This window comes from Aspergillus puulaauensis, chromosome 8 (genome assembly GCF_016861865.1).
Source record: "Aspergillus puulaauensis MK2 DNA, chromosome 8, nearly complete sequence".
In the NCBI taxonomy this organism is placed as follows: Eukaryota; Fungi; Ascomycota; class Eurotiomycetes; order Eurotiales; family Aspergillaceae; genus Aspergillus; species Aspergillus puulaauensis.
In genome coordinates, this window is record NC_054864.1 from 240,809 (window position 1) to 267,092 (window position 26,284).

Genomic DNA, 26,284 nt, shown 5'->3' on the forward strand with positions numbered 1-26,284 from the left:
AGCACTAAGACCGAGGACCGACGGTTACGTTGGCGGAGAGACAACATACATCGTACCGTACATCATGAACTTGACTACCCCGGACAACGCCAATCTCCATAGCATCTTCACATATTCAATATAAGCATGTCAGCCACTCGCCGGATCCAACGATTGCTAGTTGCAAATAGGTGTGGTTCTCTTCCAAGACTGCCGACGTCGATTATCAGTGCTAATGGACCAGAGGGGAAATTGCCGTTCGCATTCTCCAAGCTACAAGAGAGGCATGTCCAGAGATTGAGACATTCGCCTTATATACGGAGGATGATCGCTCCCATTGCGATATTGGGCGTCCCCAGCATACCCTGCAAATAGGCCCTAACGGGTACTTGGACATCGAACTTCTCGCTCAGTTAGTTCAGCAACATGCAATAGATGCCATCCATCCAGGATATGGCTTCCTCAGTGAGAGTGCGGAGTTCTCCAAATGCATGCAAGATGCCGGAGTTATGGTCATCGGGCCTGGCTGGGAGATCCTGGATCGAACAGGGGACAAGCTTCGGGCAAAGCAATTGGCAATCGAGAACGATGTGCCCGTCTTACCGACATTGGAATACAATATAGCCACTTCATCAGGCTCATCACACACTCCAGCAAACCCAGAGCAGCTCAAGGCGTTTGCTCACAATGTTGGATACCCCGTCATGATCAAGGCCGTTGATGGTGGCGGAGGACGGGGCATCCGGCTTGTACGTAGAGACGACGAACTAGATAACGCAGTTCGAGCATCTACGGCCGAGTCACCCTCACAGACAGTTTTCGTGGAGAAGGCGGCCGTGGACGGATTTCACCACATTGAGATCCAAATCATCGCCGATGGCAACGACGTGCAACACCTATGGGAGCGAGATTGCAGCGTGCAAAGACGGTTCCAAAAGATTGTCGAGATCGCACCATCAGTAATTCGTGATCAAAACCATGCTTTGGTGAAGAAGGTAGCAGACGCAGCTGTGCGTATAATGAAGGCAATTCGATACCAATCTCTCGGGACCGTGGAATTCCTAGTCAACGAGCAGCTTGGTGAATTCTATTTCCTAGAAATCAACCCACGTATCCAAGTGGAGCATACTATCACTGAGTCCATCACCGGAGTAGACCTCGTCCAGTCCCAACTCCTGATTGCTCAAGGGTACTCTCTCACTCAGCTTGGTCTGGGTGGTTGTCCAGAACCCCGTGGTCATTCAATCCAACTTCGACTATGCTCGGAGGATCCGCGCGCTAACTTCTCGCTGAGCGTGGGTAAGGTGACAGAATTCAGCGTCCCCACTGGAAATGGAGTTCGACTGGATACCCATGTCGACATGGCAGGTCTCAGCCCCGTTGTGGTTGGCGCACAGTTCGACAACCTACTAGCCAAGATCATTGTTACCGGCTCACTGAGCTGGCAGGCAACAGTCCTTAAAGCACGAAGAGTGCTGGCAGATACAAGGATTGCAGGTGTCAAATCCAATCTAGACTTGCTGCGAGGGATCATTGGCCAGGAAAACTTCCTCAGCGGGAATATAGACACACAATGGCTAGAGAAGCACCTCGACGAGGCGGTGCAGCTGGGAGACAATATTTCACGCTCACTGCAGACATCCGTCCAGATATCCCGACCTTCTGGTGGTCTAACCATGCCCCAGTCTAGTCTACTGTTCCGACCAGGTGATTCATGGTCGATCACTCTCGAGCCTCTGGGTAGTCAGCAAAAAGAAACGCAAGAGCAGAAACATCACCTTCAGCTAACGCGCGTGCTGCAAAATGATTTTCCCTCGTCCATCTCAGCAGAGGTCGAATATACTACAGCTTCAGCTGCCACAGCATATCGCATGAAGATGGCAACAACGAATACATCCGCCTCGGCCTTGGTCTCGTCCCATCGCCGTGGAGATCCCCGCAACGCACGACATATTGTCCTTCCATTGTCAGGCAAACTGATTGAAATCCTCGTGGCACCCGGTGATATTGTGGAAGAGAATCAAGTTGTCGCCTTTATTAAACAGATGAAAATGGAACTTGAGGTCAGAAGCCCACGGACTGGGCGCGCACAGTGGGTATTCGAAATGGAGGAGGAAGAGGAGGACGTGGCTGAAGGAATTCTCCTAGTTGAGCTAGAAGAAGAACTGCGAGGGAAGCTTTAGAGTAGACAGTCACTGATAGAAGGCGTAATACAGCTATATAGCAGCCATCACCTACTGGGAGATTTCTAGAAAGTTGGTTGCATCCTGATAAACAACTTGTACGGAAAAGAAATCCATCCTTAGGCACCTATCGATAAGCGATAAGATAAGGTCTTATCACATGGACATATCGTCATCGTCATCACCCACAGAGCTTCAACAACTACTCACATTCATCCTCCTCAATCTACTCAACATCTGCAGTGAGAATGTCTTCCATAATGGAATCCCTCCGTATCTATTTTCTGACATACAATTGCGCTCTCACTCAAATCGATGTGGAACACTTTTCCAACCACTTCTTCGACGCCCTCCCAGTCACCGACAATTCTAGCTCCCCGCCCCCAAATCTACTCGTGCTCAGCCTTCAAGAAATCGCTCCTCTGGCTTACGCATTCCTAGGCGGATCATTCCTAGTGCCATATTTTGCATCCTTTACCCAGGCGGTAGATCGCGCTACCCTTCGGCGGTTCGATACCCAATATGTCAATGTCGTCACCGAGAATAGCGGTATGACCGGTCTGATGGTCTTTGCACGATCGGACGTGGTCAACTACCTATCGCGTCCTGATATTGCACGGGTGGGCTTTGGCTTCCAGGATATAGGTAACAAGGCGGCTGTTGCGTCGCGACTATCTTACCAAAGCCACAGAGGCCCACAGGCAGGTGTCGACCTCACTCTTATTGCTGCACATCTCGCCCCTATGGAGGATGCTGTTACTCGCAGAAATGCAGATTGGCGTAGCATGGTAGAGAGACTGGTGTTTGAGGGCTCAGAGGGCTCGAGCAACGGCAATAATGAACAAAATGAGGACGAGTCGGAGAGCGCAGCTTTGCTACCAGGCTCCCCTGAATCGGGCAGCAAGTATCCAGGCATCTTTACGCCATCGGACTATCTCTTCGTCGGAGGCGACCTGAATTACCGCACTGCGGACAAATTCCCCACGAAGGAGGACTCTTTCAAGTATCCAAAGGCAGACGCGGAACCAGGCGACCCATTCCACTACACCCAGCTTTTGAAAAGTGACCAATTGAAACGTGAAATGCAGCAGTCTCGCTGCTTTCAGGGATTATCTGAAGCCGCCATTGCTTTTCCGCCAACGTACAAATATCACCGTGACGCGCAGCTAGCGGCGCGGGATCCAGCCCAGGCCGATAAGGCTCCGGAATGGAAGTGGACGAGCCATCGGTGGCCTAGCTGGTGTGATCGGATACTATTCCTAGACACCCCGCCAGGGCTGGGCGACGAATCCAAAGTTAAAGTCCTGGGATATGATGCTCTCCCGGTGTCACCTACCTCGGATCATCGCGCCGTTGCTCTCACGGTCTCAATTCCCGTGTCTGACAGGCGAGCCGTAAATGAGCCCCAAACAGTAGCTCCATTTTCGATCGATCCAGACTGGGCGCATCGGCGAGACGTGGCACGGAAGAAGGAATACTTTGTTGGATGCCTAGCATACCTAGGATTGACCCGTGAGGGTAACGCAATGGTGTTGGCTTCCACCATCGGAATCCTCGGGGCATGGTTTATCATACGGTCACTACTCAGTTCATGAGTTACTAGCCCTAATCCAACACGAACACGTTGTTGGAACATGAGTCACACACACAGCCATCCATGCAGCAACGGCATGGCAGAGCAAAAAATTACATTCACCGTTTTTGGACAACCCGAGCTACCCATGTCAGGCAGAATCCACCTACTCCATCGTGCAGCTTTCAGTCGGGAGCTGACATGGATAAACGACCTCTCAAGACCTATCATATCCCAACATCCAAATGCCAGGCGCAGAAAACACTCTTCCAGCTAAAACTTCATAGTGAGCGAAGATATACCGCCCGAAAATATCCCGTTCAGTTAGTTGATAGCACGCTAATGCATTAAATCGGTTAATGGTAATACATGATCGTTGAACATTCTTTCTTATCTGCTGGATACTGGTCAGCTTAGCCCCACTGCGTTGTACCCATTTCTGCAAAGTATACGTTCCCTTTTGGATTTCCGAATAAAAGAAATATAGTAATGTACGGTAGGAAGTTTAGATGTGGTCAGGCACCACAATTAAGCAACGCAAGAGTCGGCACAGCGATATCGCATTGGTTTGTTCAGGGATCCAGTTCCTCTGTTTCAATTACAGGGACAAAGAACTGTGTCACTTTCAGGCAACAGGTGGTTGAATACAGCAGGCGAGACGTTTGTTTGTCCCCAAAAGACTCGGGGTACATATCATCTTTCGGTTCTTGGCTCTCTCGGTGTTTGCGCTAGGCGAGCGTGTAGACCTGTAGGCACAGCCGCCAGTCCTCCTTGACGGCGGAAAAACAAAGAAAGCCCGTTATGTTTGGATGATGTGGTCCCCGAATGACTTTAAGAAAACACGGCCCCGCTCGCCGTTCAATTCCGTCGCTTCTTCGGCGTATAGCGGTGAATTCTGAACTAGTACTCGGTGAGTATCACCTGCCATAAACCGGGTTAAGCCACATCTGAAGCAAACCGCGAAAGGCGATGCGAACAAAGAAACTCCGATGCGCGGCAATAAATTCCTCCTCCGCAGTCTGTGGTACATTCAATACGGATCACCGGGTAGCAAAAGTCCCACGTCAAGTGGAAAGTACGAGCGTATCCAGTTCTTTGTTTGTTATAGCGATACCGCAGTTGGGATTGGTTGCATCGAGGGATGAGGTCGAGATCACTCTTGCAGGGAGAAAGAAAGCCGATAAGTCACAAGAACTAGTTTTGGCTTACCTACGGAACTGGAAGGCCAGAAATTTCAAGGCCAGAGCAGAATTCCAAATATCATGTCTATGGCCATTCGGCTGTACCGGTGAGGGGATTCCCGGTAAACTGCTCTGATTGACGCGGATTGGCTTCTTTGACAGGGAATGAAAAGACTTGTCCCATACACCAGGGAGCGCGAAAATCCTCCAGGGGCCCAGCAAACGAGCACCGCCTCGATGCTGAGTATTCGCTCAGATGAGGAAAATTCCACGGTCATTTCTAGGCCCCAAGAACATTACTCGCTGAGCATCGTCTACGTGGCGACCATGAGCCAAAATAACGTATGACCACAATGCTATAGTGGTATCAAATTGGTCGTATACCATGCACATGCATGTAAGCCTGCGGAGGTGTTGGGCATGTGGCATCATTTCAACCATTGGGTTCAACAGTTTGTCCAATCCACCATGGACGGCGGAGGGGGTCGGTTTCAAGGGCGCAATATGCATACTCTTTGTCTACGATAGGATGGCCAATGTCCATTGAAAGGCCGCTCGACATGCTCTCCCCATGCGGCACTAACGCATTGGTGATCTGGTTTCGACGTCGGAAAATCCTCGGTTCACTGAATACGAACTTGGAATCGCGAGCTGTTGAATGTTAATCGCGCATCATTAGAACAGCAGAGCTCGTAACAGCTCTCCCGCTCTAGAATGTTCCAGACCCGTGTTGGAGGAAGAGGAATAATATTCAGTCAGTGATCCAACATGCATCAAACCATGGGAGTTTGAAGGCATCTGCAAGTGTTAGATGCCGGAGATCTATCCCCACAAAGGGATCGTGAATGCGCGATGCAGTGGGGTCGGTCGGCCTTTGCTCTTGCCGTGCATTCCTCCTGCAATCAGGAAACGAACCTTTTTCGCCCCTCTCATAGGTCGTATGTCGCAGCTCCACGCTCAACTGGAGGGAAGCCGGTTAATCGGAAACGATGACCCTCTGCCAGCTGGAGACCCGTCCGCCGCTGGCTCCATGCATGCACACAATCCTGCTAATCAATTGACGCTTCGATGGAGAAGATCAGGACCGTGAGTGTTTCCACACCATCTACATGATAGAACTCAGCCTCGAAGCGACCACAGAATCGGGGAGGTCTGGCCGCCAGTGTCTCCACCGATTCTGCATCCTGAAACAAGGAGGGAGGCTGAGCGCTCGCATAGACACTATTTCATTGTAGTATCTGATATCCGGGGCCGCTTCCAACCACGAATCATACGATGCCGGGGTGCGTGCCGTGTAGAAGAAAAACTTGATATTCCCCGTCATCCCAGCGGCCAGGAGGAAATGATATGTAAGATGACGAATGAGGCACTGCTTTTAATGGAGTTCCAATTTTGTTTAAGAAAGACAACAGAATTCGTTGGACATCAATTAGCTCGTGGTCTAGCCACGTATACCTATGCATATCTCCGGTCTTGTGTTCGGAGTTTCCGGAGCGTTCATAAGCAGATCACCCACCCCTCGAAGCCAGGATGGGGGACAATGATTGGGTTGTGAGAGGAGCAATCAAGGAACTGTAACAAGCGTTGTGTCTGGTTAGGTAAAGTAGGCGGGAGTCGGCAGCGTTGCAGAGCAGCAACCAGGAAAGAAGGAAAGAATCCATGTCCAGCACATGATCTTGTCAAGTGATCCAACCAACTCCCGGGATTTTCCCTTTCCCCTCAACATTCGGTCACCTCTGAGGGATCGCAGGTCAGGACGCGGCCTGTCAACAGGGATGACTATGCACGGCGGCCCCGGCGCTTGAAGCTTGGGCAATCTGGAAAAGCAATGGCTCGTACCCACCTCCAGTACTCTCCTGCCTCTCTCCTACGGTGTATACACAATTTCGGAAGGTATTTCCACTACAAAGCCTTATGATCCCTGCGTGCTGGGGTGTTTCGGCCATCGGTCCAACTTCATTAATTGATAAGAAAATGGATTTACCTAGGTAATTCCGAGATTGCCTAGAGACTGCGGTCGACCTACTTCAACTGGATGTTTCGGCATCGATGCAACCCAAAAAAGGAAAAGGGTCGGGATGCGAGATGCAAGCTGCACAACGGACGTACATAATGGTTGGATAACTTCCAATTGAATCAACTGTGAGGATCGTTGATCGAGATGGGGAGATTGACGAATGTCACCCGGACCAAGAAAGTCGGGCTCCCGGGTGCAAACCAAAAGGAAAGGGCAGCCAGCCCTGCAGCTTCCTGTTGAGTGTTGACATTTGACAAGACCGTGGACTGCGGTGGACCTGAACAAGGGGAAGGAACACAAAGGAAAGCAAGTCCCCTGAATTCCATTGGCTGCGGTTCCGCTTATGCCAGTAAGCGAAATTTCCTGCTCGCTACATGGACCTACAATAATGAAAGAATGATCAATCCACGGAGCCAGGAATGGGGCTGTCTCGCGGACTCGCACTCGGCTAGGCAACGTTCCAGAAACATCGAGTGGATGGGCCCGAGCTGTACGAGACCCAAGATCTAGACACCGACGACACGGCTTCCTGCTGATGCCTCATCTACCCGAAACTTTGGTGGCTATGGATTTACAGGTATGGAACTGCCAGGATTCCCAGGAAAACAGCTAGCAGCGCACGTGTTGTCCAATGTCTGTACAGACTTGCGGCTGTGGGATGATTCTCTGAGACGGCCATGCCTCCCTGTAATCACTCCTCGAGCGTCAGCCAAATGTCTGAGAGTCATATCTCAAACGATCAGGCCGTCCCTAGATCTATCTCGGGAACTGATCGACCGCGTTTCTTCTAGAATCTAGAGGGCTTAAATAAAAATGGATAAAACTGCCGCCCAGGTGGTCCGGGGGGACCCGGAAATCTGGACCAGGGCGCAAACTCGAGTCTTAGACTCTTAGACTCTTCGGCCGAGGTTGGAAGAGATAATGATGATTATTTCTTGAACTTTTTTCACTGGATAGATGAGAGTATGAACCAAGGACCAGTGCAAGGCCAATAGTAAGCAGCGCCGGACAAAGTTTGTTGGCTCATCATTCATTGAAGCTCAGCCTCTCAGGGCTTGACCTGGTCCAGTCGGTGATGCCCAGAGTAACCAGCCAGAATCTGGATGATGGCTGCCTTGCGATCAGTAAATTTTCGATCGATTTATTCAATAAATTTGTGCCCCCGAGAAAATAATACGGCACATTAATTGTTTATTTCCCCTAGCAGGGCCCGTCGATGTCTGTGATGTTATTCGCTGGCTATTATATGATCCCACTCCCATTTCTTCGTGTCAAGTGAAACACTGAGGATAAAATCCCCGGCCAGCAGCAATACTTAAGGTTGCCCTGGCACTCCTCGCTTCCCTCAACAAGACAGATACAGACACAAACCTCAGCTCATTTCAGCGGTTATTGCTGGCTATTATTGCCCTTCACTCCTTCACTCCTTCACTCATTCACTCCTTGGTTCTGTGAACTATTCTCTGTGTGAATCTGTAAAGCGCCGCACCGCCCCTATTCGCAGTGGCGCAGCCCAACCGGCAGAAGTTCAGCACTAAGACATTTAGTGGGCCCCAGGACTCCAAGACAGCGTTTTTTGGGCTGCGATCCTTTTCCGAATTCTTCAATTTCCCTGCTTAGTGTCGCTGCAAGACAAAACGGCGCTCGATCCTGACGTAATTGTCGTGTGGCTTCTGCTCAGGGATTGTCGTTTTTATTGGGCTCTTGCTTTTCGGTCCTTCTTCTTCGAATCTTCTTTTCTTTTTCCCTTTCCATCCGTGCCTCTCTTTGCTTTTTCCAAGTTCCAACCTGACATCGTATTGTCGTTCGTTCATTATAATCCTCCCTCCGCTCCCTTTCGCCTGTCCATTCCGTTCCTTTCTGTCGTTCCTTTCAACTTGATCCGGACAAAACTTTCCTCCTCCCAGCGCCAGCCGAGTATCCCTTGACGGGAATAAGCATCTACCTACTACTCTAATCGCTCCAACTTGAACACAAACAAAACAACCTACTTACCTACCTATCAACAACCGTCATAATGTTCTCTTGCGCCAACTATCCCCGCGGATGCCGTGGCCGTGTTAACATCTCGGGAGGCAAATGCCCCGACTGTGTTGTATGTTCCTTTGCGGCTCGCCTTTGTTTGATCTTCTAGCTAACCAGAGAACCCTCAGCAACTGAACCTGCGTCGTCCGGCCTCGTCTTCCCCCTTTGCTCAGCCAAGGGACTACCGTCGTGCACTCCCATCCGAGATCCTCCAGAACTCCCCATACAAGGCGATGATAACCCGCGAGATGGCATAGGTCGTTGCTGCAAAACAACTACCGGAGTCGGATTGATGCGAAATGCGCGCAGAGGGACCCCAAGACCTTCAACTGGATTGCAAGGGTCCTGCAGGCTGGGACCAGTGTCAAGGAGGCCACGCTGTGTCCTTTCCCCGTCCTTCTCTTCACTTCTCTCCTTCAATTTCCTTATTATCGTCTACATTGATGCTCTGACTTGATGCATTGCCGGGAGTTTACATATACCATACGGAGGGAGGCTATCTCGATTTCCACACATACCTAGGTCCAGGCGGCTAGCTCTGATTGTTTCTTTCCCTTTTTTTTAATGTTCCTGATATCCTTTCCTGTACGGAGTACATATTTGACTTGAGGCGGAACCTTTGGCAGTCCTGCTATTATCCCCTCGCCCCTCGCTTTTGTTTTAATCGGTGGAAAATAGGATGCAAGTGATGGAAGATGTTGCGATGCTTTCGGAAACATCATGACAATTGCTATGAATTTGATTACTGTAACACTCGTCTTTCTTTCTCTATTGTAGCAGGCCTGGCAGATATTGCACTAGCTGTTACTTCTGTTCCAGCATTTCTTGACAGACCCATTGAGCTGTCTGCGTGTGCAAACTCCAATATCTCTCATCTTCCCGGCTCTCAAGATCTTGTTGATTTTTATTTCCCGATTTCCTCGCTAGCGCTTCAATAACAACCAGCTGGTCCCTCATGTGTTCATCCACGCAAGGTTGGCGCCCAGCAGTCCCTAAACCATCTGGGCTCGGTTGCAGCAGGGGGTCATAAAGCTCTCGAGCGAAGTTATCCACACATTCATCAACCAATCCTTTTACCCTAGTGACCATATCCTCTCGCGGCTTATTTTGGCGCTTCTTGGGTTTTGGTTCATCCTTCAACGACCCATATAACGTATCGCGCCCTATCCTAAACCCATTTGATGTATGGGCTACGATCAGCACGTACATGCATGATCGACGATGCGTGACCTCGGTGGTATGGGTCTGGACGGGGACGACTCCCAGATCAGTTTCTTCAGATGAGCGGTGGGTAAAAACGGCTCGGGGTAACTCCTTGAGCCGTTTGCGAAGGGATTTGTGGGCGTAACGCTCCATAAACTGGCGTACAGTTTCCGGTTTACCAATTTGCGCGGTATCAACATGTTGTTGAGCGGCGTTTTTTGAGCGCCCGGGCTTTGCCTTTCCCTTGGAGTACTGCGATTCCGTCTCAGATTGATCGAGATGATCATCAGGGGCGAGCACTGTGATGTCGATCTTGGAAATTGTACCGCGCCGGAAGAGCTGCAGATCAATCTCGTGGCTCGGGCAGTCGCCGTCGGACCCGCCGTTTCCCCTCCGCACATTCAGACTGTCAACCGTAAAGATCACCTTTCCCATCTGTCCGTGACCCGTCGCCCACCCGCGCTGCTCCAAACGCACAGAAAGTGGCGGCAACCCGACCCGTGCGAAATTAGGGATCAGCACCTGGGAGACATAGTCGAATGATGGCGAAGACGAGACATTGGTACCACCAATGATGCTCACGCGGATTTGGTCCGCGGATGTGGAGTGCAGAAGATATGGATAGAGCGCTTGGAACACAAGGAAGACAGAGCCCGGGGTCGGTAGGCGGATGTCGATATTTGAGTCGCTTTGGCGAGCTTGTTGTCCTTGCTCGTGCGACGGAGGATAGAATCCAACAGAGCATGAGCCTACCTGCGCCTTCACGAGTTGACTCCCGCTTAGTTCTGCGAGGGTCGTGATCGCAGCTAGATGGGAAGCTTTGAGGCCCTTCTTGCCTTGTCGATTGCCTCTGATGTTGTCAATTACAACGGCCTGACCAGTTAGAGCAGACAATGCGACTGCTATGCGGACCAGTTGGCCTCCGCCTTCCAGCTTTCTTCCGTCAAGTCGTACTGGTTCTGCGACATCCATATTTTGGTGGGTGCTGAGGTCTTCTTACTGGCGATTTTATCCCAAGGGCTCACGTTACTTTTATCAGCCTGATATTTATTGCTATTGTCTCTTTAGCTGGTATGACTCTTTATTTTCGTCTCTTTGGCCATTCGTGACTGGTGACTCACATACAAGCACAGCCTACTGGTAAAGCACAGCCTGCAGATCTTCACGAGTTGAGTCAACTCCAACAACATCAAACAATCAGCCAATTACAACCGAGAATGTCCCTTATGCATTCAAGACCCGGGCTCTTTAGGGTCTTCCAGGGCTCGCATCATTTCTACAGTCCCTAGATATGAACGTCTCACCCACAGTTCATGATATTTCCATTTCGGGAAACTACGGCCACGGCGGCATGTTTACCTTTGCAAGTAGCCGTGGCCGTTTTCAATATCTAGGAAGGTGCGCTCCTTCGTACCTTCCTTGGAAATCCCGAATCCCCTCTTACCATTCGTATCAACATCGTTCAATATGGAGGCAGCTCATCTCTGCTCCATCACTCTACCTCATCTCATTTGTCTATCACGCATCTATTTTCCGGAATAGATCTAAGCCAGTATAATAGGATCATTTTCCTCGCAGCATGAGCGCAAAAGACATCCTACGAAAACCCAACTCTGCTCGATTTGCTCGCCTCAGTCACGGTAGCTCCCTAAAGTCAGAACCACTTGATCCAGAGCTTGCTCGGGCATTCGCAACAGCCGCAGCGTCCAGGGCCATGGCCATGTCGCGCTCTGTTGAAAGATCGTCTACACTATCCGACGGTTCGTATGGCCGTCTAGGCGGCCCTCGCAGCATGGCGATCCCTCCCAGGAGGTATAAGCGGTCTTCCTGCTCGTCAGGATGTTCGTCTGCTACGGATGATCTTCCGATCCGTCACTCAACATCTTCATCTATTGAAAGTACAGAGGCCGACCAGCCATGGGCTGCAGCCCTACCGTCTATCAGTGAATTTGGCGGACTTGAGGAACGGATCGCGTCACTCCCCTCCTCCTATCGCCGTCTTCGAAAGTCTCGCTCGATGTTCTCAACAAAACAGCGTCCTTCTCATACATCTTATGGATTGGGATCCACCGAGTCATACTCCCCTAGTGTTTCTAGTCGGGGTCAATCCTCTGAACCTCCGAGACTGTATCGCACTTTGAGGCGGTCGATGTCTTTCTTGAGAGGTGAGGGTCGCCCCCAGAACACACTGCGACATGCGCAAAGTCAAGACGCGGCCATTCAGTTAGCACGCGCGCAGTATCAGCAAAATATGCTGAACAGCCCTGATTCCGCAAATTGTGCACCGCTATCCATGCCAAAGGTTAGACGAGAGCATAGACCGTTCAAAAAATCGTTTCGCTGGACGAGTACTTCTGAGGACCCATTCTCGACAGATACGTCTATTGATCATCATCGTTTTAAGACTTCCCAATCCCACTGGAAAGCGAGGGCATTTTCAACCACCATCAAGAAAGGTATCAAACGGGTTTTGGGTTTTTCCAGGAGCGCCTCAGGACAGGACAAAGCGCACGCATCTCCAACATCTTCTCATAATTGGAGGCAGTCTCCCTCAACCGTGGTCAGTCACGAAAACACTTACCCTGATGGGTACGGAGATTTCGAAATCGATCAATTACCGCGCCGGTCAGACGCCAATCAGTCATCAACGGTACGGAGAATACAGAGTTCTACGAGTTTGGCTACAAGTCGATCTCGAGTAACAAGCTGGGCGGACTCGACTGCAGCGAATACGATTGCAACTCCCAAGACAGTGGGTGGGCAGCGCCTTTCTATCATTTCCGAGCAAGGAAACATCGGCCAGCCTGAATTGCCTGCACTAATACCAGGCTCAATTGGACATACACCAAGTAATATTGTCGATAGCCACCGTTTATTCTCGGCGTTGATGAAACGGATTGGCGGAGCGAACGCCCATGCTTCTAAAGAAGATATTATCCTTGGTCAGGTCAAAGAGCATCGGGCAATTCCTACGCGCGGGTCGCAGCATTTTCACCGCAGCCGACATACTATCCGCCAGGTTCCCAGTGATGCCTCAATTAACTCTCCGAAATCATTCGCAACTGCCAATGTCTATCCAATAACGCCTTTTGGACAACCGCAAGACCATCGCGCCGAAGGCTTCTGCAGTGCATCCCGCCGCACCGATATCAACGAAGATGGCAACGAAGCCATACGGGGGGGAATTCCACGACCCGAATCCGTTTCGCCTAGCGTTTATTCTCGATCGACGAATGGACAAGCCAAGGCTGACTCGCCTGATTCGAGAGAAGAGCCTGGTGTAGCTACCATATACGCCTCCGAAAGGACGGCGTACAGTTCTCCTAGCAAACGTGATCAGTCCATAGGCGCCGATGTTTCAGCTCAGCAGGGTACCGATTGGCAGAATTGGATGGACTCACAAATGGCGATAATTGAGAACTCCACACCCACGCGGCATTATCGAGAAAATGCGGAGATTCATGATGGCTACGCACCTAGTTTCTCGTCCTCCGTTCCGACTCGGAGAATCAGAGTAGAAAGCAGAGGCATGGCCGAAGCCGACAATGACCATGACGGGCTCGACCGCAAGGTATCGACAAACAGCAACTTCTCTCGCCCTTTCAGCCGGTCGTCAAGCTTGCGCACAGCGGTGAAAGCCCACAAGCCCTCAACTAAGACACCTACACCTTCTATACCACCTTTGCCGTCTGATGATGTCTTTCGGGATTCTGGAGGGCAGGAATGTTTCGTTAGATCAACCCATGCAGAACAAAGCAATGTTGGAGTATCGCCCATGTTATCAAGATCGAGCAATCAGCCGCGACTGCCCGAGTCACCCACTCCAAAGAGGTTGGCCCCCGATGTCTCCCCAATAATGGGCAGCGAGAAGTATGGACAGTACTCAACCAAGCAGTCACCCGCGAACCAAGATGCAAGGACGCTTCATAGACGGTCCGCTCGCTTCCTGCGCGAGAATCGGAGAGTCACAAACGAAAATATGAAAATGGAGCAGGGGATGTACGATCAGGCCCAGGGCCTTCAGTCGCCGATGTCAAGTAAACGCATGGTTGAAATATTCTTGAATAGCAGACGCCGTCAGATGGGCGCAGACCCCGACAATGCCGCTCCAGAACCAGCCTTTTTGTAATGGACATGGAGGGCCAGTCTCGCTTGTTTAACTTTGTTGGAAACGCATTCCTATTTCTGTTTTCTGGGGTTCATTCTTTTAGAGCAAATACGTTTATTGTCGCTCTGCCCAGTCCTATTAAGCCTGTATCGAATCAAGGATATATGTATTTTCAAACCCGACAGTTAACAATGGCCGCTATTCGCACCACAATTGGAACAGGTCATCATTCAGGCAATATTGGAGTAGACTGTTTGTATTTCCTAGCTATTGTTTCATTATGGGATTATCCCGATAAGAATACTAGTGGAAATTCCTTCCATATACCGCGAGCAAGTACATCAATCAGTCCGCTTATTCCACATAATTCGCCGGAAAACTCCCCTTAACACCATGAAGCTCACCCTCCCACCAATCATCCGTACTATCTGTCCTTTTCACAACGCGAATCCGATCTCCCTCCTGGAACGCTAAATCGCCTGTGCTCTGTCCGCCAAAATCGTAGAGCGCTGTCACGAAGGTCACGTTTGAGGATGCGCTGCGCGGCTTCGGGGGCGGAGGTGGGCGCTTCTTTTGGCCGGCTATCGCTGATAATGATGGCTTGGTTGAGAGTGGTATAGAGGGTGTGAGATTATCAGATTGTGATCCTTGCTGTGAGGGGGGAGGGGTTTCAGAAACTGAGGAAGATGATAATGTTGGGGCTTTATCTTTAAACAAAGATTGCACGCTGTGGGCAGATGGCGCGTATGGTGTCGATTTCGATCGTATACCCAATGAGGGCTTGCTGTCATTCGTCGCGCCCAGTTTCGCATCGGATTGAGGTTGTTGGGTCGGGACATTTTGGTTACTGCGGAATCGACTATTGAGCGCAGTGAGTGTATTGCTAGGCCGGCGTTCATTCGAGGGCTGCGAGTTTGACCGTGCGGTTTTGCCGTTGACGACGCATCCGAAGCTCTCAATTTGTTCATGCACGGGATTGCAGGCTTGTTCCCATTCCGTGACAGTCTCCTCCAGATCCTGTGGCGGGTTGGCAGGAAATTGCTCCTCCTCGCAGTAGCCGTAAATCACAGTATAGTAGTTTGCGAGAAGGTGATTCTGGATCTCGATCTGCGCGGCCAACAAGCGTGGTAGTAGGGAAAATACGGCGGCGATCAATGGAGGCAGACACTTTCGGAGGTGCTCATCGGCTGCGTGATATTCCTAGGGTTGTCAGAAGCATAACCGATGAGAGCCGCGACGCGCGCATACCTCTGTAGATCTGGTCAGGTCATCCTCTGCCTTGGCCAACGAGGCATTTTCACGGTCAGAACGCTTTGTTCTTTTCGAGTAACTGTCGACGCGGCCGGTATGTCGCTCGTAATCCAACTATTTGCAGTCAGCCTCTCTAGCTATAGAGAGTGGGTAACTGCAGCGATTGAAGCTCAAGGGCGGTAGTACCTTTTTATCTTGTCTCTTTTTAATGGTCTTCTTTAATGGAGTCAGAAGTTCTTTGGCTTGCGACGCGGGGTCAATCATGCGCTCATCGATTCCATTCAGCTGCTCAAGAAGGTCTTTCTTCAAGTCCTCGTATTCCACCCGGATCTTCGACGTCCGCGCCAACGTGGTTTCTGGAGTCGGCACAGGTGTGTGCGACGCGGCTTCTGAACTGCCAATTATGGGAGCATACAATCCCTCAAACTCGGTAAACAATCGGTCTTGATGGGTCAGAAGTGAGGACCAGGCATCGCGCCAGGCGCTTGTCGAGTCAACAATCTGATTGTGAGGTCGCAACAATTAGCATGGTGCCAATCCATTGAGGGAATCCATGGTTCCGGGGCCAACCTTATCCAACAATTTGTCAATCTGGTCGAAGTCGCTCAGCAAAACGGCCACCTGGCTGTCGTCGGCTGACCGCTTCATAAACCGGCCAAACTGGCGTTGGACGGACTGCATGGTACTGAACGTGGGGTGGTGAGGCTGAGAAAAGGAGGGCAGGGGGTGCGGGGAGGAGCAGGCGAGTCAGAGGGAGAAAAAGAGACGAAGTTGTAAGGGAGAAGGAAGAAACAGCCTCATAGCGACAAATTACACACCCGTTTGATGACGCAGCCCGCAGGATTGGCTGTCTTAGCCCATTGCGACTTCGAGCTGCAGTGGATTCTGGACCACCGCCCAGTCCGCTGTCCCTCTGTAGATCAGTAATTAATATCCATGCAATCTTCCAGAAACGACCGTTCACAGCCTCGACCAGAGCAGGGGGTGCAGGCGGGGGAGCCTCCAGGATTCTGGGATCATCGCCTTCTGGCTCTGAACTGGTATAGTTCAGGCCGTCTGGGCGTCAGGCAATAATTCGTCGGATTATTTGCTGGAAATACTCGAGTAAAGCGTTCTGGCCGTTCATTCGCTTTCAGCCTTACAGCCTTGTTGCCTGAGGCGCCATAGGTATGTTCTCCGCATCTTTTCTTTTCTTCGTCTTGAATCTTCATCTCTTCATCTCCTGATTTTCCGTCCTTCGCTTCTCCACCTCGACCTCGACGGGTTTGCTTACCCTCCGACCAGATGCCATTCTCGTGGCAAGGCACCAGCTTCGGGCCCCGGTTCGCTCCGTCATGTCAACGCCCCTCTCTTCAGGAGCTCCGCGCTCCTCCAGCTTGGCCGTCCCCGCAACCCAAAACACAGCTCCCGTTGTCAAGTTCCGCTGCCTCTTCACCCATGACATTCGACGCAAGGCAAAGCGCTGGCAGGACGGCTTCCTCCGATACCACACCTTCAATAAGCGCGTGATGGTCTATGATAATACCGGCTATTTCATCGGAGATCTGCATTATCGGGCACCTGAAGGAATCAACGACGGTGATGAATTGGAGCTCGATAAAGGCGTGTTGATTCAAGTATGTGAGCCGCTGGAAAGGACAGAGACCGATATTTCCTCTCTCTACAAGAACAAAAGCCAGGCGTCGCCGTCGCACCCTGGAGACGCACCGCCCTCTTCTCTCCGTTCGGCAGTTCCCCGGTCATCGCTCTCCTCCCAACAGGCTTCGCGTTCTTTAAATGACCTTCTTGGAGTCAAGAAAACTTCTGTTCCCCAGTTGCCTTCTCCATACGAACAGCGCCGCAGACAAATACCGACCAGCTCGCACCAACCCCATGAGCGACCCGCGAAGCGCCAACGTGTCACGCCAGAGCCTATCACAAGCAGTCAGCAGGACGTTGTCGACCTGGCGGACTCCCCTCCGCTGCGACAACAAAGCAGAAATACACAGTCGCGTCCAAATCCCCATCCGACACCCCAGAATCAACGCACAGCAGTCTTACCGGAACCACAAAAGTCAACCGGCCCTCCGCCGCGACAACAAAGCGCAAATACACAGTCGCGCCCAAAGCCCCATTCGATACCCGAGAATCAACGCACAGCATTCTTACCGGAGCCGCAAAAGTCAGCCGGCCCTCGGGGTACCTCCGAGAAGCAGGTCGCACCCTCTTCCAGTCGTCCTACCGCGCAGTCAGTTTCGCAAAACCTCAAAACTTCCAGCTCTGGTGCCGAATCATCCGTCAACACTCTTCGATTTCCCAGTAGCAAACCACGCAGGAAGCTGATGTATCAAGAGTCATCGCTGGCGCCTGTTAAGAAATCCGAGTCACAAACCACCTTATCTCGAACACATTCACAGTCAGTATGTACTACATTACAAGTCAATCATCGCCGCTGACTGTTCTAGACGCCGAACGATTGAACAAGCAGCATCTAGTCCTGTCATCATTCTCGACGACGACAGCCCTAAACTAGATGATGATCCCATACCAGACGACGGCTCTGTTTCAGACGATGACGACCTCTTTCTAGACTTTCAAACTGCTGTACCACACCAAGAAACTCCCGCTCAAGTCGATTCGGATGATTCTTTATTTAGAAGCCATTCACTCAATAGCAACATGGAAGACGGCGTAAATCTTACAGCATCTGCTCCAAACCCTCCTGCAACTGAACATTCGTCAAAACTCAGCAATTCAAATAACCGTTTTCCGTTAATGCATTCCGGGCCATCTCTACCTAACGACCAACATACTGCCAAATTCCTAGAGAACATAGCAAGGCCCCGCTCAACTGGCCTCCGCAAATCATATTCAGACCCTACAACTATCAACAGTTTCCATACTCGACCTTTGCCCACAACGAGTCCGCTCAATCCTTCCGTGGACAAAGACGATGAGCTGGGACCGTGGACATCAGAAGCGCTCGACTTGTTCGACTTCTGGCCGCCAGGACGGCCAAAACCAACTTAATATTCCCACTGACATAGTTCTGCTGGCAGGACATACCATTACGTCCCATTATTGTTCCCATAGATATTATGACTATATGACCATACTCAATGAATGTATTTAATATAACATCAAACTCTCCAAATAATCAAAGACATATCAACCTCCCTTCTTAACAAAAACACCGGCAATATACGCCATACACGTCGTCTCAAACCACCTCTCCACATCTGCACTCTCCCACCCCCCATCCCTATTCGCAACCCTCTTCACAACCCCCTCCGTATCCCGATTCAAACAACAATCCCCCATAACCCATCTCCACCCCAGGAAATGATAAACACCCTGCATCACCCTCGCCAAAATCGACCCCTTCGGCGTCGTCCACGGATTCACAACATGCTCAACAACCAACATCTTCCCACCAGGCTTGAGCAGCGTATACAACTCCTCAACGGTCTTCTCAAACTCCGGCACAGAGCACAGAACCCGGACTGTAATTATCGTATCGAAAACCCCTCGCCCCGTCCCCGCAGCGGAATCCTCCAAAAGCCCAACCTTCTCCAACTCCCTATCCAAATCCTTCTTCACAACACTACACGGTAGGATGGTATACTTAACACCTAGCCCCTCATCGAAAGCTCGCTTGCGTAGCTCCGCGTGGAGACCTGCGCATGGCTCCGCGCCGTAAATCGCCTTTATGCCCGGTGCTTTGAGAAGAGGCATTTGGGTCCCTGTTCCTGGGCCGACGTCTAGGACGAGTCCGGTTGCCTGTGCAAGAATTGGTGGGATTAAGTCTGCGGAGCCTTGGACTTCTTTAGAACCAGTTGCTATTAGTGGTGATTCTTCGGTTGAGGCTGCAGGCGTTTCTGCTGTTTCTTGCGCCTCTTGTGCTTCTTCTCGGTTTGCTAGGGGTATTGGTTAGTTCCAATTGCTTTGATATATTCTTCTCTCCTATATTGGGTAGGGTAAAGACAGAGGGGAAAGGGAGAGAAGTACAGCTAAATGCAACCCAGAATTTCCCAAAGGACTCGTCGCGAAGCTGCTGGGCGTTCAGGATAGGTGCTAGAATCTGTCCGCGCAGAATAGCTTTTATGTTGGCGTCGATGTAGTCTGTCCTTGTTAGCAAGATTCCTTTCCTCAAATACTGGTCTATATATCATGTAGAGATGAAGTAGCTACTTGGTGTAGACTGTATGTAAACCAGACACAGATGTAGTGGAGTAACCTACAAGACATGGACATTGCCAGAATTTGCCCCGGCTCGGTGAGGGTCTTGAGCCATTGCAGCGTTGTCGCATCGCTGCTCGCCATCTTGAGAGACAGCCTAAGTCTGAAAGTGCGTGAGGGGAGAAAGCAGAAGTAAACTGCGAGGGATTTGGGGATTTCTAGTTCTCATGAGGGGATGACTAATAATATCTCCATTCTGCAAAGGCCGAGAGCCCTTGCGAAACGCCGAAACGAGTCTACAAAGTCGGGTACTTAGCCGATTACTGCTACTACTTAGGAGTCTAGAAATTCTTGTCTTCCAAAAGTGATTTTCTAGTTCATGAAATGCCTAGATATATCAATTTCTGGCACTGAACGCAAAGTCAAACGGTAAAATCCAGACAGCCAGCAACACAGCCTGTATTACAACCACTATAAGCATTCAACACTGTCATCAGAGACCGAAACCAAGGTCAAGGTCGGAGTGGAAGTCAAAAGTACAAGAAGCGCAAGCGCCCATATCCGCGCAGCATGTTGGTAAGAGGAAATTCGACCGGGCCATAATGAATGAGTGGCCCGGCGTTCGAGTATGTCACAACAAAAGAAATAAACCAACGGTTCATGCAGGATAATGATGGAATTAATAACAGAAATTCGAAGTGAACATCAATGTTCAGCAAATGCAGATTGTAGAATCAAGGCCCAATGACTAAATCGATATGCAGGCTTATGTCGCAATAAGTGGAAATGACGCTCACTTGCTGGGATGGCCGGCCAACAAAGATATAATAACGGTTGAGCCGAGAAGATGAGGAGCTGTTTCGCGCATGATGCCGAAATTGTGACTATAAGGTGGAGGTTTCAACCCACAAGACTTTTCAAAACGCTTCGAAGATGGATCAGTGATGGGAATGAATCCGGTTGGCACGAGGGCTATAGCGGCTGTTTCTCGAGAGAGAACTGACATCATGCTTGCCATCGCAGCAAGCACGAACGTTTTCGAGTCGATCCCCATCATGATCGTGCACATGTTGAAGATCCTCCACACTGTCATGGTTGTGGAGGCTGCCTTCATTCACACTGGACGCCGCATATCCAGGGCCTTTACGTCCAAAAGACCCCTTGATTGTCGAGTTAAAAATGGTGCTCAGGCGAGACGCTGAGCTCTGGCGAGCCTGGTCCGAGTAATGCGACGGGGGATACGCCGGGGATGCACGGCCGGGTGTCAAACTCGGGCGTAAAGACATTGCTGAGCCTGAACGTTGCTTGGGTAGATTACGCGTGCCGCCACGGCTCTGCCCCGAGGAAACTGACATGCGTGCAGTTTGACGCGATCGAGAACGGAATCCGGGGTTGAACTCGTCAATGTCTTCCAGGGTAACATTGTTATCTGCATCTTCGTCCTCCGGGCCGTTTCGTACAAGCAAGTACGAGAGCGCATTAAACCATGTCTCGTGCCTTTGGCTCGTAGTCGCGGTGAACCTTATTCTACGGCCAGGACTAACAACTTCCAAGCTCTTGCAGTGAAGTCCAGGTGGGTATGGATTATCGTCCGCCACCACTCTGACAGCCTCAATTGGAACGCTCTTGGTTCGACCCTCGCTCTTACCAGAAGATTGCGGATCGTGTTCGCTCCAGTACAATGTCCTTGTGTACGGGTGGACCCAGAAGTATCGGCGGTGTCTGGTGTTGGAGATATCTCCAGACACGGCGCGGCGAGTATATTTCCACAGGAATTCACCAATCATGGTTTGCGTGATTGCTTGAATCATCCGAGGATCAGTTCCCATGGAATATCCCTGCGGTGGTGCAAAGGGTGGGTGGGGTTGCATATTGAAACGCTCTTCCAACTCAGACGCGAATGAAGACACCGAAGATCGTCGTGACATGTGGCTATCACGTCTCATGCTGGCTCGCGATGTAGTTGTCTTTGCGGAGCCAGCTTGGACAGCGGACTCATTCGGTGTTCGAGGACGTTGCGCGCCATTCGTTCTATAGGCGGAAGCTGGCGCAAGTGGTGGACCCATCAAGCCAGCAGACGTCGGACGTTGCTCCATTGATTTCTTCTCCGCAGCCAAGATGGCCTCTCTGTGGTCAACCGGCAATGGAGGGTGGATTTGAACACTTGACGCTTGGCTGTTGGCACTTCCGGGCCTCTTGTGGGGGGAGGTGCTTGAGGCCAGGGGAGCGGGAACAGGGCGTGATCGCACCTTGGGCGTATTGAAAGGTGAGCTATTCATTTCCTTGGTCCGGTCGCTGTCAGGGGGTGAAAGTGGTCTTGAAGAAACACGGTCAAGAAGGAGCTGGTCAATTTGCTTGGACGATAAAATGGTTTGAGCGCCCTGGTCAGCCTGGTGAGACGAGTCCGCCCTTGCGCGGCGAGGGGCTGCGTTCCCAGAAATAGCGCCTAGGGGCAACGTCGCACCAGGCTCTTGAGTAACTGTTTCATCAGCAGTATCCCTGTCTGCGCTGTCGTCCACGACAACTTGAGGTGGGCCATCCTTGATTGCTTTGGAGCTCGCCATTGCACCGGGTGGAGTGTTCTCATCAACCACGGGTAGAGAAGGTAGATATACTACAGCTGGAGCATGTTCGACCGGAGGAGTCTCAACCGAGTTGACCGTAGACAATGATAACTGTGGCACAGATGGAACAGCAACCTCTTGAGTCTCTGGAGAAATTGGCTCGGTGTACGCCGGAGGTATGAAGGAGATGCTCAAGTCGGGAAGGGTCGGATCAGGGACAGCCTCGTCTACAACCATAGGGACAGGAACCACAGTGTCTTCCTTGGCTTCAGGAACAGCTTCGATAGGCTCAGTTTGTTCTGAAGAAATGGCTGAAATCGAGAACTCGACGACATCTGTACTGGTCCCTTGCTCGGAACGAGATACCACCGGTTCAACCTCTGGTACTGGCAGGCTGGCAGCAACTGGCAGTGTATCTAGCACCGATATTTGAGAGAAGACCATGTCCGGTACGTAAGCCGGTTCTGGCTCGGGAATTACAGGGATGATGGGCGATTTGGGTTCGCTGGATTGCGATGAGATTGTTGACAAGGCCACCTCGGGCTGTACAGGAGTTGGGACAGCAATGGGTTCTGTTGTCCCGCCCACAAAGAGTGCCGTGCTCAACTCTGGGAAACTCGGCGCCACGGGTTCGGTTTCTTGATGAGAGATGGATGAAACATCCAACTCGATCTGCGTCTTCGGGGTATCGGGCATCTCGACCTCTCGTTGCTCGTCCGCGTTTTGCCCATCCCATGCCATCTTCGGCGGAGTAGGGACATTCAAGACTTGATCGCCATTGAGGTCTACGTCAGGTTTCAGCGGAGTCCACTGAGTTCCTGAATTGACCAACTTGGGTGACTCCACACCTTCCATGCCAGTACCGGCATCCGACATCGCCGCCTTCTTAGGAGTAAGAGGAACACCACTGACAGTTTCGGCGTCCGAGGTATGAGATGTCAACGACGGTGTCGGTTCCCAAGGATCGGTCATGACACCAGAGTCAACCATGGCAGGCTTCGGCGGAGTCTCCATGTTTGCCTCAGACGGCCTCCTTGAATCAGATCCCGGAACCATGCGTGGCGTGGTAGGCGACTCGGGATCAAATTGCATTGGCGGTCCAAAACTTCCGTCTTCATCTTCATCACCATCAAGTTCGGCAAGTTCCGCGAAAAGACTTTGGCCTTCTGGAGCCGCTGAAGCCTCCCGCGTGAAGCTGGTTGCTGGAGAGTCCCGCGCACTTGAGGGTCGGCTGCCAAACGCCATTGGGGCCTCTCCTGAGGGACGAATCTTGCGAACAACACTCCTCTTCTTCCGGAGGCGGTATCGAGGGGTGGAGAACTGGCTAGCTGACGGCGTACCGGGGTCTTCGCTATCCTCATCGGCAGAGGTTGATGCTGTGCTGTAGTAAGACGTGCGGTCACGAGCCTTGGCCAAAGTCAGGGATGAGACCCGTTCCCGTGGAGTGCTGCTATTGACACGATCTTCAGTCTCAGTGAGTTCATCGCTATCAGTACTCTCGCCAGCCATGCTCTCGACGCCGGTCTGGAAGGCTTCACTTTCGGTGGCGGTTTCTCTTTCATTGGCGGTCTCGAAAGGATCATCATTCTCTGTTGCAGTGTGATAAGCATCGCTACGCTCATCAGTCGACTGGTCCCCGCGGCGCTCGCGAGATTTCATCGATGCTTTGTGGGTTGGGCTTATTTCGCCAGCATTATCTTCCCAGTCGGAATCATGAATCTCAATTTCCGCCTTCTTCCTTCCAGCTCCCAACAAGTCCGGCCGTGCAGCTTTGCGCGATGCGTCAGCCTTTGTCTTTTGCTTCTTGTTGGTAGTGCCATTCGCAGCAGTTGAATCGCGGCGGCGCTGTTCGACCTCATCTCGTGCGTCCTGAAGCATGCGCTTCAGCTCGATCTTCTCTGTCTTCTCTCGATGAACCGTACTCCTCAGATTCTGGATCATACGGTGAGCATGGCCAAGCGAGCTCCGCAGAGTCTCGGTCTCCAGGTGGTTATGACGAGGAGTGAATTTATTCGGTGACGGCGGTGGCGAGTTCTCTGGTGTTGCTTGGTCTTCATCATCAGAATCACGGGACCGCATGATTTCACGGGTAGACTCTGTTTCATGGTGGCGCAACCGCATGGCGACTGCTTTCGCGAGCTCTTGGTTCTGGGAGTTCATATCTTCGAGCTTCCGCTGAAGCGTAGCCTTCTCGGTATCTCCTGCCGTGAGATTCCTACGCAAAAGATGGATTTCAGCATCATTCGCCTTCTGGGCTGCCGTGTGGTCTTCAACAAGTTTGGCGTTCGCTTGTTTTAGATCTTCGAGCTCCCGCTCCATGACACCTTTTTCCGCAGCAACTGCCCCTAGACTGCCATTAAGTTTTCCCTCGCGGTCTGTGGCTTCTTTCACGGCGGCCATAAGCTCGTGGGTCTTTGTTTCCAGCGCCCAGTTCTCGTCCTTATACCGTTCCTCGCTCTCGTCCAAAGCGCGTATCCGTTGGGCATATCCTTCGGCTTCCAACTCGAGTCGCGACTTTTCCAGGTTCACGGTTTTCAAGCTATCCTCCCGTTCGGCTAGCAATGTTTGTAGTTGACGCACTTGGGCAAGTAAGGACGTGGAAATTTCGGTAGCAAACTCGATATCGTGGACGCGGTTTGAAGGCTGGTTGCGCTGTTTTCGTGATGGTACGCTCACCTTACTGGGGGAATTAGTAGCTTGCCCAGCAAAGAATGCTGGACTTAGGGGTGACTAGAAATTGAGGGGTTAGCAACTGGCCCTAACAATGCTGTATTACTTAGGCGCATGGGAAACAAACCTTCTGGTCGAAAGAGGGTGTGCCCACATGCCCATCATCTCCACCAGCAAGACGCTTTGGCGCAAGAAACGCTCGTGCAGTCTCCCGGCCGATTTCATTGTACTCGTGCTCGAGTTCAGACAATTTCCGACGGAGATCTTGTCCAATTTGGCCCTCCTCCTGTTGTTGCTCGACTTCCTTGAGCTTGTCCTCCAGTTCCTTTCGCTGATCAACGAGAGCGGTGCCCAGTTTAGACGCTTCTTCGAGGCGGCGCTCAGTTTCCGCTAGATGGGCCTCCAGAGCCCGTTTAGCTTGTGCGGGCGAAGAGGCATCCAAACTGAACAGTTGCGCATCAAACGAGGAATATTGGTTTGTCTCCAGGGGGTTGCGCGCCCCTTCCGGATTGGTAACGAAAGGGTCATCCATCACGGATATCGAGGCGCTTCCACTTCCAGAAGCGGTCATATTTAAAGATTTGAGGCTGCAAATAATCGCGGTTCCTTGAAATCACGATTTATTTGCAGTTAGGGAATTCGTAAGGTCGTCGCCTCGGTCGTCTTTTTAATCCCGCCTCAAACCAGAGTCATCATTCGACTTCACGTCCAATCCCTCGCGTTCGAGATATTCTAAATCCCAACTAATGCTGTCCGAACTTGCGCCGACCAGCGACTGGGGATTCACAGTGATATCGGCGCTTGGGTGAGGGGAATGGCGGTGGTGGAACGGATCTGAATTAGTACCGCCGTAGGTCGGTGAGTAATCCGCTAAGGTGGCCGTGTCGGTCGTCGACTTGGGAGAAGCGCAGCGCAAAAAAAAATAACGAACTGAATCTAATCGCAGTCACAAAAGTGAAAGCCGGCTTTTGTTTTGCTATAACCAGGCAAAACAAAATAGGAGGATGAACTGAAAACCCGCTCGGGAGCGACCCAAGGACGACAACAAACGCGTTGTGGAGGTGGTCGTAGGGTAACCTTGGGAGTGCGTGCGACCGGGGATTGCGGGCCAACCACGCGAGGGGACGATTCGGAAACAAGCTGCTGCAGTCGTGGCGATTACGTCTTGTCGCAAAACAAAGACAACAACAACAGGCAACAGGTTAATGCGGATGCAATAGTCAGCTACACTGTACAGCAGGCAGCTTCAATTAAGGTTAATCAAAAGGGCTTGAATTTGAAAAGTGCAAAGACAAAAGAAAGTCGCGAAATTGAATAAAAGAAGGGATTAGGTAAAGACGTGTAAGGCAAGAACAGCACAAGTGATTGTAAG

The 26,284-nt window shown here is 51.2% G+C and overlaps 9 protein-coding genes across 9 annotated transcripts; 5 read left to right on the forward strand and 4 right to left on the reverse strand.

The window, feature by feature from the left end:
* Window positions 1-126: 126 nt before the first annotated feature.
* On the forward strand, window positions 127-2,162 carry APUU_80102S (putative pyruvate carboxylase; the record flags this gene model as incomplete). Its single annotated transcript, XM_041696345.1, has 2 exons — window positions 127-170; window positions 224-2,162. The coding sequence occupies 2 exons, from the start codon at window positions 127-129 to the stop codon at window positions 2,160-2,162; spliced, it is 1,983 nt and encodes a 660-aa protein (XP_041561985.1).
* A 248-nt stretch (window positions 2,163-2,410) lies between these two features.
* APUU_80103S (putative inositol 5-phosphatase) lies at window positions 2,411-3,757 on the forward strand (the record flags this gene model as incomplete). The annotated part of the gene is made up of 1 exon (XM_041696347.1): window positions 2,411-3,757. One exon carries the CDS (start codon window positions 2,411-2,413, stop codon window positions 3,755-3,757), a length of 1,347 nt encoding a protein of 448 aa, XP_041561986.1.
* Window positions 3,758-8,950: 5,193 nt separating this feature from the next.
* Window positions 8,951-9,215, forward strand: APUU_80104S (uncharacterized protein; the record flags this gene model as incomplete). The annotated part of the gene is made up of 2 exons (XM_041696348.1): window positions 8,951-9,028; window positions 9,087-9,215. 2 exons carry the CDS (start codon window positions 8,951-8,953, stop codon window positions 9,213-9,215), a joined length of 207 nt encoding a protein of 68 aa, XP_041561987.1.
* Window positions 9,216-9,762: 547 nt separating this feature from the next.
* Window positions 9,763-11,133, reverse strand: APUU_80105A (putative RNA 3'-terminal phosphate cyclase; the record flags this gene model as incomplete). The annotated part of the gene is made up of 1 exon (XM_041696349.1): window positions 9,763-11,133. The coding sequence occupies one exon, from the start codon at window positions 11,131-11,133 to the stop codon at window positions 9,763-9,765; it is 1,371 nt and encodes a 456-aa protein (XP_041561988.1).
* A 607-nt stretch (window positions 11,134-11,740) lies between these two features.
* Window positions 11,741-14,290, forward strand: APUU_80106S (uncharacterized protein; the record flags this gene model as incomplete). Its single annotated transcript, XM_041696350.1, has 1 exon — window positions 11,741-14,290. The coding sequence occupies one exon, from the start codon at window positions 11,741-11,743 to the stop codon at window positions 14,288-14,290; it is 2,550 nt and encodes an 849-aa protein (XP_041561989.1).
* A 333-nt stretch (window positions 14,291-14,623) lies between these two features.
* APUU_80107A (BAR and SH3 domain-containing protein) lies at window positions 14,624-16,201 on the reverse strand (the record flags this gene model as incomplete). Its single annotated transcript, XM_041696351.1, has 4 exons — window positions 14,624-15,469; window positions 15,518-15,634; window positions 15,707-16,021; window positions 16,091-16,201. 4 exons carry the CDS (start codon window positions 16,199-16,201, stop codon window positions 14,624-14,626), a joined length of 1,389 nt encoding a protein of 462 aa, XP_041561990.1.
* A 653-nt stretch (window positions 16,202-16,854) lies between these two features.
* Window positions 16,855-18,529, forward strand: APUU_80108S (uncharacterized protein; the record flags this gene model as incomplete). Its single annotated transcript, XM_041696352.1, has 2 exons — window positions 16,855-17,915; window positions 17,965-18,529. The coding sequence occupies 2 exons, from the start codon at window positions 16,855-16,857 to the stop codon at window positions 18,527-18,529; spliced, it is 1,626 nt and encodes a 541-aa protein (XP_041561991.1).
* A 240-nt stretch (window positions 18,530-18,769) lies between these two features.
* APUU_80109A (class I SAM-dependent methyltransferase) lies at window positions 18,770-19,822 on the reverse strand (the record flags this gene model as incomplete). The annotated part of the gene is made up of 3 exons (XM_041696353.1): window positions 18,770-19,416; window positions 19,508-19,621; window positions 19,741-19,822. Coding segments are annotated over 3 exons (843 nt in total), but the record flags the coding sequence as incomplete, so codon positions are not given.
* A 794-nt stretch (window positions 19,823-20,616) lies between these two features.
* Window positions 20,617-25,483, reverse strand: APUU_80110A (putative nuclear migration protein (ApsA); the record flags this gene model as incomplete). Its single annotated transcript, XM_041696354.1, has 2 exons — window positions 20,617-24,972; window positions 25,040-25,483. 2 exons carry the CDS (start codon window positions 25,481-25,483, stop codon window positions 20,617-20,619), a joined length of 4,800 nt encoding a protein of 1,599 aa, XP_041561993.1.
* Window positions 25,484-26,284: the final 801 nt, after the last annotated feature.